A 14,013-nucleotide genomic window follows, 5' to 3' on the forward strand; every position below is an offset into this window, starting at 1 on the left:
CTGTTTGTGGGCTTTTGTGAGAGTTCCTTGAGCAGAACATCAATCAGTTGGCTGGTTAATTATTTCCGAATCGCGGAAATTATGTCAGAGTTCTCGGCGTTCTCAGGGCTGACTCAGTTGGGGGCTTAAAGTGAAGTTGGACTTTAAGATGCAACGGCTGCTCCCAAGAGCCTGCCTCCCAAGTCCCGGCTGTTGCCGCTGGTCACATATGCGACTGCTGACAACTAATCCCGGATAGAAGCATGCAGCATGCCCCATCCCTCCCACATTTCACCCCTCGACCACATGGCCTAACAACTTGCAACAACAGACGTCGTCTGTCGATGCCGCCCAGCAAATACAATAAAAAAAAAAAAAGAAATTATTTGCCTGCGTCTGCACTTGACTAGGGAATGGGCGTGGCAGCGGAGGCGTTCATTTGTATATAAATGAATGTGAGGAGGGGTGGAGTGGGGGGTTGGCCGCAGGGTGAGGTTGATTCCAAAGGAGCGACAATGGCCAAGTGGAAGCGGAAGCGACGCAATGCAATCAAATGGCGCAGCGCGCAAAATCTACAAAAACACAAGCACACACTCGCACACACCCACGGGGGGCACATACAGGCAGCAGCAGATGGACACACATGCAGCACGGCGGCAGGGACAAAAGGACATAGGCAACTTGCAACGCACGCGAAAATCTTGCCAAGGGAAGCCGTGGCATCCCCACTGCCGGGATGGCACTGCCAGCATCAGGACCCGAGGACCGAGACCGAGAGGACCTCTTCCTGCTAACGGTCGTCGTCGGTACAGTTGCGCCGTCTAAGCCTGCTGGCTTCGCAGGCACAGGAGGCAGGAACAGGACCAGGAGCAGCCGGAGGAATCGCCCCGCCCTCTCGTCGCTGGCCCCCCTTTTTCGCTGCCCATCTCTGGTCATGTTTTCGCGTTCGTTTTGCCGCGTTAACTGTCTATCAATGCGGGCCCAATGGGGGAGTGCACTGTAAGAAATTGATGCACGGTTTGTGCCACAAAATGTGGCATATCATTCTTAAATTCCAGCCCAAACTTTTGGTAAAATATATTTCTATTTTCATGCCCCTCTTAATAATAAATATTTCTCTTAGTGTTTCTGTTTCTAAATCTAGTCTAGGACTCGTCCTCCGTCTCATTCTCATTCTCGTCCTCGTCCTCAGCCTGCTGTCTATCTGTTTGTGTCTGTGGCATGCACCCCTCTACCTGATCCCCAACCGCTCAATCGGCGCGGCCTCCACCCCTAACACCCACACCCCCCAAAATCTCCACCCACATGCGCCAACACATATCCCTCGCCGCTACAGGACATTCTATACCCCACCGATTCGTTTCCCAATCAGACAGCCAGCGGCATCGTTAGCAACGCAACGCGACTCCGTACTCTGGACTCTAAACTCTGGACTCTGGAGTTGCCGAGTTCGCCTGCATTTCGCCTGCGAAGTTCGCTGTGGATTTGAGGCAACTGCAACCCCGATGGTCAGCTCGGACTTCCACGTCCACCTTGCCCCAAACCCCCTGGCTTAGGACTTCTATACTTTTCACTCGCCCCTTGGTAAGCCCTTTTTCATTGCCTGTCGCCCTTTCAGACCCCAACTCGCGCCACATGCCCCATGCGCCCTCAAGGGGGTTTTATTGCGCTAGGCATTTTTGCATATTTGAGGCATCATCGCTCATCGCTTTTGTGTGTAAGCCAACTTTTAGACATGGTCGAAGGTAGGAACAACAACAGCAGGCAGCAGGAGCAGCACCAGGCGGCAGCAGCTGAGGATGAAGAAAAAGCAGCAAAGGGCTAACCCTTCTGCCATGCCCCACGCCCATTTTCTGCATTCTCTAAGCTGCAACGTCGCCGTTGTCGCTGTTTCTGTTGCTGTTGCACTCCTCTATTTGGCGTTTTAATATGCAACATTTTTTTCCCGCTGATCTCCCCGCTGGCTATACGCCACCCTGCCTCAGACTCCCTTTATCCCTGCCACCAATATCTCGACCCTTTGCCTTTGCGGGGCCCTTGTGTACATTTGGTCACCTTCACGGACACGGGAATAAAAATTATATTTTGAAAAAATATAATTTTTTGTAATAATTATTATATTTTTTTACATTTTTTATTTTTTTAATAAATAAAGCAATTAATTAGCAATTAAAGAGTCTAAGGAGCTTGCTTTAGGTTGCTAGATATCCCAATAGAAATAACAGTTAGATTATTTGATGGAAAATTTATCTAGTTTTTATGATGGAATTTTCCTAAAGATTTCCACAGATTTTTGTACAGTGAAGTTGTACATGGCAACCGTTTTATTTGTTTGTTTGCTTGTTCGTTCATTCATGTGTGTGGGTCAGACGACGACCTCTCACCCCGTCCGCAACTTTGTCTGTTTGGCTCAAATGTTGTCATCTTTCCCGCACACCCATACAGGCACACTCACTCACTCACTCACCCATACACACAAACTATACAACCGCACACACCCACATTTTCGCCAAACACACACCCACCCACCCACCGTGCCCCCCAGCCTAGTCGTAGAGGCCGCTTTCGTCGCTTTTTTGGACATCGTGCGTTCGCATCCACGGCCGCATCCTCATGCTCATGCCCCGTGCAACTTCTCGTCTGAATCCTGTGTCCAGCGTCCATCTCCAGTGTCCTTTCACGTCCGCGTCATCGTTTTGCTCGTCAGCGTCGTCGTCACCAGTTAAATACATAAATTTTCGTATAAACGCGTTCTGCAGTCGCGAGCCTAGCAGCCATTTCCCATTTTCCCCATTTCCCATTGCCAGAGCTTTTCCCATTTCCTCATCCAGGCAGGCAGGCAGGCAGGCAGAGATATCAGCGAGCGACCAACAACAAACAACTTAGAGAATGCATGATGCGTTTTCGTGTTTCTGTGTTTGATCCCAATTTTGTTTGCTGCATTTCATTTGTTGCCAGATGCCAGAACACACTGCCACAGCATGAGAGATGGCCAAGAGAGAGATAGAGAGGGGCGAGAGATACTTATAAAGATTTATAGATTCAGAAGATAGAAAGATATTATGTTTTTAAAAGGAGATATAAGCTAGCTGGTTCATTATATTAATGATTTTCTTTCGAAATTCCATTAAAACCCTCATAATATAATGGTTACTTTGTATTCAGCTTAAAATAAAAAAAAACTGACTCATCTCATCAACTGAAATTGAAAATTATCTCAAGTCACAAGTATAAAGGATATTTGGAGAGCTATTAATAAGCAAAAGGTATCACTTAGAGGCAATAATATACCGGAAATGAGCGAATAAAAGCAATTAAAAATCACTCATTCGCAGCTGCCATAATGAATACTGAATACTGATCGAGTGTCGCCGTTGGCGAATATATGCGATCATATTTTTTTTTGTTTGCACTACTCACGTCCCCTTTTTTTTTTTTTGGTTTTGTTGACTGGTTTCATGGCCGATGTTTATAATAATGTAACCAACTTGAACAGCCGCCATTTGCCAGTCACGAAAAAATTATGCATAATTTATGACTGGCTGGAGCCGCTTTCCCTCTCGCTCGCTCACCTTGGCGCTACCTTTGTCTCGCTCGCACGCTTGCAAAATAATATTTTCGCTAGATTTGTTTCTTTTTTATTTTATACTGCATATTATAAATGCGCAACCAAAAACAACAACAAATAATCACGAAACACAAGTGCAAGCAAGGTGCACACACACACACACTTACAGATACAGGTGCAAATGATTTTGCATCTCACAGATACGAAAGCGAGGCTGACCAGTCTCGGGCAATATAGTCACCGCCCCCTCACCCCACCTGGCAAAAAAACGGGAGAAAAAAAGAGGCAAAATAGTCGCTGGCCAAAAGTGCAGGTGCAGCAAGCAGCAAAGCAAATCCAAAGCAATCCCCAAAAGGCAAGAGCAAGAGAAACGTCTCTTAAATGCCAAAGAGAGACGGCCAGCAAGTGGGAACGAGAGAGAGCGCGCCCCCAAAAGACTGCGGCGAATTGGGTGGGGAACGAAATTGCCGTACTTCTTGTTCGCCTAAGCATTTGTTTACAATGCACGATTGGCAGCGACGCCGGCGGCTCAGTCAGCGGCTCTGCCACCGAGAGCGCCAAAACGAAGAGAGTTACTTATTGGCTGGGGGGTGGGGGGCTTGTTCGGCCTTAGATACGTGGGGAGTGGGCAAGAGGAAGTGATGGGGGGCCCGATGCAGGGCTGCCCCGAAAACGGAACTAATTAATGAAGCATCTTTCTGCCGAGTTTTATTCCCTAGATGTGGAATTACAATCAGAAGAAAGATATGGAAGAAAGTGCAGGGAAGAATTAGTCAGAGATGGAAGAATTCAAGGACTAACTGGCCTTGAGAGGATCACTTTTTATTTAATTAAAGTTTGTCTAAATAAATTTAAAATCTTAAAAAAATAACTTACAATTCAGGCAAGAGTATTTATTAAAAAATTAAACCAAGTAGTTCTTTCTTATGTTTTTTTAATCTTTAAATAAAAACCTAAAGTTTTTATAGATTTATAAATTATTTAAAATTTAATTCAAATTTAATCCTTAAAAATACCATCTAATAATTTAAGAAAACTTTTAAAAAATCTCTTAAAAAACCATAATTTCTCAACAAAAATTGTTAACAGTTCTAGGCCCAATATTATTTTCGCCGCTTCAGCCATTTCTTTCGGCCTCCCTACAAGAGTCGATGGGTTGGAGGTACCGCCTCCTTGCAAACCCACTCCACGCTCGGCCAAAAACTTCAAAAATATTAGGCCTAAACTCGCTCTTCGCCGCACTTGCCGGCTGTCAGAGGCGCAGTCGGCGCTTCTGCATTTTCGGCCAAACTTCCGTTTCCTCACACGCACACTATCGCGCCATCGAAAACGGCGACGCACATGGGGCGTATGAGGGATATTGAGGCACATGGGCACATCGTGGCACCCAACTTGCAACTTGCAGCGACGCACAGCGACGCAACGCAACGCCACGCATCCACGGGTATCATTGTATTGGTGCAGCGCCAAAAATGTTTGGGGGTTGCAACGAGCAAAGAGGCCGAGAACGAGAACGAGTACGAGTCAGATGCCGATTTCGGGCAAACGGGAAGAGCGGCGGTGGGTGGTAGCCGAGTAAAGGAATGTGTGGTACCGTTAGCCGGCGTTTTTTGGCGCCTACTCTCTGCCTCGGTCGCTGGCTCTGCCTCTGCCTCGGTCTCGGTCTCGGTCTCGGTCGCTGTCTCTTTCTCTGCTGGTGCCGGTGTCGGTGTCGGTGCCGCAGGTTTTCCTTCGCTGCTGTTTCTGCTTCTGATTTTGCTTCTGCTTCTGCTGTCAGCCTTCGAAATGCAGCGACGCCGGCAGCGGAGAAACTCGCATCGCCGTCACCGTCACCGTCGCAATCGCAATCGCAACAGTTCGCGAACTATTCGCAACTTCGTCGCGAACTCAGTCGCAGCCTGAGGAGAGCAACAACTACAACAACTACAATACAACACCAAAGCCATAGCGAAGCCCAAGCACACAGCATAGCAGTCACTGGCAACATCACGGGAGCAACATGAACCGACCTCAGTTTTCCGCCCAACGCCATCGTCGTGGCCATCGTCGTCGTCGTCGTGTGTTAAGTTTATTTTGAGTTTTTCCGTATCAAAATGTGCAAAACGATTTCAGTCTAATTCAGACGCTCGTGCTGAGAAGACTTTTGGCCCTGTTTGTTGGCCATTTATAACCAAATACACAGAATACACGGAACACAGTACAGTACAGAAGTACGGAACCGAAAAACACGACCCAGACCGAAGCCATCCCATCCATCCACAACGAACTGAAACGAAACTGAAACCCATAACTGCACTGAACGGTACGGTACGTGGCGGGCTAATTGCCAAATGGCCACGTAGTGCGCGTAACGTAACGTATACGTAATTTACACACACTTGCCAAACTCCTATACACACACACACACACACTCACATGTACATGCCCACTCTCAGTTGGTCGCCGTAATTGTAATTGTCGCGTTTTTTTTTTGGATTCCTGGCGCTATGTAACTACGAGGCGCGTAATACGTATCGTGTCGATTAGCGATTAACGATCGATAACTTTTGGTGTCGATCAAACAAAATGGCGACGGCGCAATCGGAAACGGAAGCGGGCATGCCGGCCGAGCAGGCCCATGTGACGCAGAGGCAGCGCAAAGGCGGCACGGGATCGGGAGCAGGATCACCAAAGAGTAACCGGAGCTCTCCCAGTCAGGAGGAGACCAAGGCGAAGAGCGAAGATCGCCACTCGCCGGCTGGGCCCGGTTCCGGTGGTGGAGTCAAGGACGAGGACAAAGACAACCCGGGGGCAAGCGGTGCTGGAGGATCCTCGCCCGTCAGTTCGCCGCAGGGCAGGAGCTCCTCGGTGGCGTCGCCCAGCTCCACATCGCAGCAGTTCTGCCTGCGATGGAACAACTACCAGACCAACCTGACCACCATCTTCGATCAGCTGCTCCAGAACGAGTGTTTCGTGGACGTGACCCTGGCCTGCGACGGCCGTTCCATGAAGGCTCACAAGATGGTCCTGTCAGCTTGCTCGCCATACTTCCAGACCCTCCTGGCCGAGACCCCCTGCCAGCATCCCATCGTGATCATGCGGGACGTGAACTGGTCGGATCTCAAGGCCATTGTGGAGTTTATGTACCGCGGCGAGATTAACGTCAGCCAGGATCAGATAGGCCCTCTGCTGCGGATCGCGGAGATGCTGAAAGTGCGCGGCCTGGCGGATGTCACCAACATGGAGGCTGCCACAGCAGCTGCCGCCGCCGCCTCCGAGGGGCGGATTCCATCCCCGAAGGAGGGAACCTCCTCATCCAGGACTGAAACGGAGCGGGAGGCCGAGGAGCTGCTGGCCTTTATGCAGCCAGAGAAGAAGTTGCGCACCGACTGGGATCCCGCTGAGCTGAGACTGTCGCCGCTGGAGCGCCAGCAGGGCAGGAACGTGAGGAAGAGGCGGTGGCCCTCGGCGGATACGATCTTCAATCCCCCCGCCCCACCCAGTCCACTGAGCAGCTTGATCGCCGCCGAGAGACTGGAGCTCGAGCAGAAGGAGCGCGAAAGGCAGCGGGACTGCTCCCTGATGACGCCGCCACCCAAGCCGCCGATGAGCAGTGGTGGGGTGGGAGTGGGAGCTGCAGGAGCAGCCAGGCGCCTCGAAACCGCCATCCATGGCCTGGAGATGCCCTCCCCCTCAGCCACTCCGGGACCTCTGTCTCGATCCTCGCGCACTCACTCGCAGAGTCCCCAGCAGCAACCGGGTGCCGGTCAGCATCCGCTGCCGCTACCCCTCCACCCACACCATCATGCACCACCTGCCCCCCACCCCGCCCAGGCGGCAGCTACCGCCCACCATCCGCCATCGCCCGCTGCTGACTCGCGGTTTCCCCTCGGACCTGCCGCCGCCATGGCCGCTGCCATGGAGCTCAGCGGCCTGGGACCCGGACCTCCCGCCGAGCCACGCCTACCGCCTCCACCGTCGCACCATCATGGCGCTGGCGGTGGAGGAGGGGGCGGCGTAGGAGGCGGAGGATCAGGATCCGGAGGAGGATCCTCGCTGGCCGATGACTTGGAGATCAAGCCGGGAATCGCCGAAATGATTCGAGAGGAAGAAAGGGTGAGTCCAATATTATATTATTTTTTTCCTAAGTGTAAGTTTATTTAAAATTGTAATTATCCTCCCAAAACAAGGATATTTTTTGTAGTCATTGCTCTCTCTTAAATTTCAAACCAAAATTGAAAGAGATCGGTGCGGCGAATTACGATCGATCATCCATACTCTTCTGCAGCTGCTGCGCTGCGACTGCGCCGCAACTGTGCTGCCCCCAGGCCCCAATAGTACTCTCTTTCGGGGGCTCTCCGATCGTTTCCCTCGGTTTGTTTTGATTCACGATTCGCGCGATCTTTCCTTTCAGCAATCTTCGGCTACAAATTCTGCCGGCGGCATTTCGCCTCGTGCTGTGACGTCACACACAGCGACAGCATTGGACCCCGCGGAATGCGGAGCTCCAATACCGCACCACACACACCCCCTCCTCTGGGTATCCTCATCCAGAAGTGATTGACAGCGTTCACGTGCTCCACGTCGCGTATTGTTCGCTCCACAGCAGTGCTCTCTCTTCCTATCTCTTTCTCTGTCTTTTAGGGTTGCCTGCCCCCTCGCGGAGATCTGCTCCACATTTTTGATTCAAGTGGTCAGTGGCCCCCCTTTTCCCTTTTCCCGGTTCCGATTCCAATTCCGATACTTGGGGAGCAGTCACTGGAACTGTTTGGTGACTGAGAAGTGATTGAAATTCTTGTGGCCTGCGGTCGGATTTCGATCTATGGAGCATTTTGTGGCTTGTTGTGGTTCCCTAAGTGCGCTTCAATTAGGGCAACTGCCAAAGGTATCTGCACGGTGGTTATGGTGCTGATCTTGAGATATTTATGTATCTTTAAGATAAACGGGATATGGTAATTAAGAAATACATTTTTTATCGTACTCTGAACTTTTAAAATATTTTTAAAACATTTTAAATAAATATTTGTATGTATGTTTTAGAAGACGAGCATTAAATAGATTCAAGTCTAAAATATAAGGTTTTTAATATCGAAGATAAAACCCCTATCATTTAATATTTTCTTTAAAGTATATTGACTCTACTTTTAATAGAAAATAAACGTTTTTCTATAAATAGTTTTATTTAAGGTATGAAATTTAATTGAAAATAATTAATCTTAAAATATAGAAAACTATATAACTTAAAAATCAAAATCAGATACTATCCTTGGACAAATAATATACTTAGAATTACTTCTATGAAGTTTTCTAAAACAGTTTTTGAAATTTTAAAAAGTAGTTTCTCAAATTCTACCGATTACTGCAGCTTATTATTTAAATATAGTTAATTTTTTTTGTCAGTGTAATGGCTCCTTTCTGTGAAGAAATTTGCGACCGGTTCGAGAGCTTGCATTAGCACCGTGCTCACCGCAGAATTCGCACTTTAATAAAAATTTGTATTTATTTATCTAATAGACGTCGACACAGACGTTCACTCAAGACCCAGAGATTTCTCCTCGAGGAGTTCCATTCACCATGTCCACGTCCATATCCCGATCCTCGGGTCCGACATCAATCGGAATGCATATATTTGTTTGTCTGGGATGCAAAAGAAATCTTCTTGGGTCTGACTGCCTCCAAAGCTCAGTCTTCGGAGTGTGAGTGTGTTTCTCCCTGATTCTTTGCGATGTTCCGTGTTTATTGTCGCTTTCGAGTGCATTAATCAAATAGCTATATAGCTATAGCCTTCTGAAGTTGGGGAGGGGTATCGGGGTCGTCTGCATTAGCGTGCTCATATGTTCAATTTTTGAAGCCGTTTGTTTTCCTCATTTCATATTTCCAGCACCTTACCGCGGCGAGGCATCTTGCTTTGGCGTTTGCTCGTTAGCGTCTCTTTTCAATAAATATTTTGTTTTTATGCTTTTTTAAATATTTTCCCAACTGACCGTTTGCTTTGCTTTTTATGTGCTTAGAAATTCTTTGGAAAATGCATATCCAACGTGTGTGCATCTGCATTTGAATCCGCTGCCGCTGCCGCTGCCTCTGCCTTTGCCTCTGCCGCTCCGGCATCTGTATCTGCATCTTTGTTTGTTTGCCTTGGTATTAGTGTTGCCGGTCGTGTTTATGCTTTCCTGCTGTTTGCCTTTCCGATTGTTCTTCCCCCAACTATACCCCATATACCATATCCCATATCTTTCCCCACCAACGTTTATTCACACATTTCATTTATTATTAAAAATTGATGCATTTTTCGTTGCTTCGCGGCGATCGCATCACGGCATCAAGGCAAATGCCATCCATATATAAAAATCAAATATTGACAGCCCAGCATCCCCACTCCGGCACTCCGCCAGGACCAGGAATCGATTCTCCCCCCAAGCATGATCCGGTGCAGCTTCTTTAATATTTATAATTCTTCCCATTTATTTTTTTGTATGTTTGTGTGAATGCATCTTTCTTTATTGTTGTTGTCGGTTCCTTGATTTTATTTTCCATTCTTTATATATATAAATTTTTTCCCCGGCCCATAAGCAGATAAAGCCGATAAGTGTCAGTGTCTTTGGGACCGGGGGTCTCGGTTCGGGCCCTTGGTTTCTGGTCTGGAGCCTCGCTTTCTGGTGATTAATTGCACTTTTATTTGTCTGAGTTTGCCTTTGTTAAAAATCATTTTTTCTCCTTTACGCATTTTTTTTTCTGGCTTTTTCATATTTTATTGCCAACGCATTTAGATGTGGGGTTTTTTTTTTTTATTTTACTGTGTGAGTGTGCATCATTAGAGGTTGTATATTATTATTGGTTTCCACTCTTTGGTTCCTCGATCAGTTCAGTGAACTTTTTGCAGAGCGTGGGTGCAGAGGAAGTTTTTATTGAGAATAATGAGCCGATTAAAACGCATCTGAGGGGGAAATAAATGATTAAAAAATTTTTGATCCAGAAAGAATGCTATGAGAAAGTTATAACTTCGTCAGATACATTTGGAGAAAGGGAGTAATAGAGCAACAAACTATTTTCTATCCCAAGAAAATATGAATCTTGTTCGAAACCATCAAATTTTATTAAAATTATATGAGTATTATTACTTTATACTCTACTTTACTTTTTTGTAAAATAAATTATTAATGGAGTAATGAATGAAAACTGTCTTCTTTCCAAGATAGTAAGGATCTGTGGAAAAACTATAAAGGTCTATGAAGAAGATCCCTTGAAAATTAAGATCCTTTAAAAAACCTATGATGATCTACAAATGTGAAATAAAGTATTCTCAGACTTCATTAAATGTGGTTTCAATTATGAGAATATTATTCAGAATATTCAGAATATAATTTAGAGTTTATGAAGGTAAACTATTTTATATTTCCATGAATTTAAGATCTTTTGAAAATTTATGTAAAAGAGACGTAATTTCTTATAGTTTGTTTCATTATGAGATTTTTGTACTTCACAAGACAAATAATAAAAATAGGAGGATGAAACTATTATATCTCCAAAAAATTAAGTATCTCTTGAAAAATCTTAAAATAAAAACATCCCATACTATTTTTAAAAAAGAAAATATTTGTATTACTTCATCACATATAATTTCAATTACCATAAAGAATAATATTTTCAATCAATTTGAAGATGCCTGAGGGAATCAATTAAGAATAACAGTAGCTGCTGATTGATCGAGACAATCAATATTTGTATTCAATCCCAGATCCCGCACACTTTCCCCTTCCGGGAAGCATTCCCTTTCGATTTCGGTTTCCTTGCCACTTTCCCACTCAATTAGTTCTGGGATGAGGGCAGCAAACCGCAGCCGAAAAAAGGGGGTGGGTGAGGGTCAGGAGAAAGGGAATCTCTCAGAATCTCACACTCATGATTAGCGTGTGTCGCTTACCTCGAGAGCCACAAAAAACTGCAACAACCGAAAAAAAAAACGCTGCAGACAAATTACCGCATCTCGATGGCGCAGGGTAGGAAAAAAAAAAATACAGGAGACAATGGGCAGGGGCAGGCAGAAGGAAGACAGCTAAACGTGCCACATTCAAACTACTTCAACCAAAAGGCTAAAAAAAAAAAAAATAAAGGGAAGAAACAAGAGCGAGGAAACGAGACAGGGAGCTAAATGTGTGGCGTGCATAAAAATTGAAAAAGATGCAACTCAAAAAAAAGGAATCTCTCGCATCTCTCGAACACTGCATTTGATGGCGAGTATCTTTGTATCTGCATCCGTGTGGCTCTGGATGTGCCTGCGCCAGTGTGCTGGAGCGAAGGAAGCCAACAAGCCACTTAACCCAATCGACAAAAGTCATTACACTCGTCACTCTCAGACACAGACCTCAAGACCTCAGACTTAACTTAAGAAATGCCCTCTGACGCTTCCGTTATGCGCGTCTGCCGACAGCGACGCCGTCAGCGGCAGAGGCAGCGAAAGTATCTGAAAGATCTCGGATTGCAGCAGGAGGTTGGAATGGAATGGAATAAAATAATATAAATAATACTATTTATTAGGTGACTCAGCATGTGCCTTTACACATTTTCAGATGCATTAGTTACCCCCACAGCTGCGTCTGATGCATCCACCAGATAGAGACGGGCATTCCGCATTCTAGAGCGAAGATTTTATATTTTTCTTTTGTATACAACATCTTTGGAAGAAAGTAAATAAATAAAATAAAAATGAAGAAATATATTTTCAGAACAGACAAACAAACCCCAAGCCAAAGAACACAAATGGAAAATAAAAAGAATCCCCAACAGCGTACCGTTGCGGGTAAAAATAAAAGCAAAAATAAATTGTATAATCCGCTTTGATGTATCGCCTTCTGTTTTATATTATTCAGTCATATTTTATATATGCGCACCGATCCATACCGATCCGTTGCGATCCGAACCGATCTCCCAGTCGATCCCACATATGGTAGAATATACAAAACGACCCATTCAAGTACTCCCCAAGTAGTTTTTACAGCGCAAATCTTAAATCTTACACATAAAGATGCAAAACAGACACAGATACAGATACAAAGCAAAAAAAAGATACGTTTGTGGGTCGGTCGATTTAGTTTAAATGCATGGCATAAACATTTAATTAAAAACAAAAAGCCATAACAACGTTTTTAATGTTTATATTTTCAAATACTTGGCGGAAAATTTTCATTTTTATTGCTAAGCCAAATAAATCGTATACGATGTGGAAATGAAAATGGAAAATGGGGAATGGAAATGGTATTGCGGCAACAGCTGCACAAGTAATTCGTTGATTAATCTATAAAAATAAATTTGTATCTATGTGAGTATCTGAATCTGTGTATCTGTGGCCATTACTGTGTGTAATTTTCTGGCGGGCCTCCTTCGGCATTTTCTAATCGGATTTAGTTGGCCCGGCTTCATTTATTTTATTTATTTTTATGCTTGTAATGCGGCATAAATAATTTATGCTGATAAATAACCCGAAACCGAAAGGCCCCCCCTCTGAGGCACCGATGCGATGCGATGCGAGGCGATCCCAAGGCATCAACATAAAGCAAAACATAACACACCGACCGACCGTCCGACCGACTAAAAAGGCAGGAAACGAGTAATAGTAGGTATAGGTAAAGGGAGGACTGGAACAAGAAGGGTTTTCAATCTCATGTATCCTTCTAAAAATATTTATTTATTTATTTTTCAACTCAAGCACACAGATACACTCAGACACTCATATATAGATATTTATAGATATATGTATATATGGTCTTTACAAACAGAGAAAGAGGCCTGCCCACATTTATTTGTAACCCTGTATAAATTTATTATATTGCATTAGTTGTAAGTCAGGCCCAGACTCCGGCCCGAAACCGCCAAGAGAAGTTGTGGCCTGCTGAGTAGTGTCTTAACCCGGCTCGTTGCCTTTACTGGCTTTGAAGTGCGTGGGCAGGAAGGCAGGGGGGAGGAAAATGGTAAAGGAGCTGGAGCAGGGTCAGGAGTAGGGCCTGGAGCAGGGGCTTAAGGTGCGTGAAAAAAAAAACTTATTATAAATTACCGTATAAAATATAACAAAGTCGCTGGAAGGGAGCGGCAACTCTGGAGAGATACATTCTTGATGGAGTTTGGTGGAGAAGGCGCGGCCAGGATTAAGAAATGGAATGAAGCTGTTACACTGAGAAAATATACCACAATCTATAAGAAGGATGATATGAAATATGTAGCTCGAAAAAATGGAAAGCAGATCTTTGCTTTCTAGTTTAGACTTAAAAGTACTTTCTAGATACTTTTAAGGATATTAATATCCCCCTCCAGAAACTCTTATAGTTTCTCCCAGTGTACTGAAATTATGAATCATCGACAAGGACCAGAAACAGAAAAGAGAGCTGGAGTGCAAGGATGAGGTGTAAGTGCATGAATGATGGAGGAGACCTTCTCGAATTAGCGAGAACGGGAGATCGCCTCTAATTGATGTGGGGCATGCCACTCTGCCACCCTGC

The 14,013-nt window shown here is 45.4% G+C and overlaps 1 protein-coding gene across 4 annotated transcripts in view; it reads left to right on the forward strand.

Moving 5' to 3' along the window:
• The first annotated feature begins 5,952 nt into the window (after positions 1-5,952).
• Positions 5,953-14,013, forward strand: part of bab1 (bric a brac 1) — a 56,259-nt gene continuing 48,198 nt past the window's right edge. For all 4 annotated transcript variants that reach the window (XM_017248568.3, XM_070280411.1, XM_017248569.3 and 1 more), the window contains exon 1: positions 5,953-7,642. In XM_017248568.3, coding sequence (XP_017104057.2) covers positions 6,113-7,642 — 1,530 coding nt within the window. In that variant the 5' untranslated portion in view covers positions 5,953-6,112. The remainder of the gene's footprint in view (positions 7,643-14,013) is intronic.

This window comes from Drosophila bipectinata, chromosome 3L (assembly GCF_030179905.1).
Source record: "Drosophila bipectinata strain 14024-0381.07 chromosome 3L, DbipHiC1v2, whole genome shotgun sequence".
In the NCBI taxonomy this organism is placed as follows: Eukaryota; Metazoa; Arthropoda; class Insecta; order Diptera; family Drosophilidae; genus Drosophila; species Drosophila bipectinata.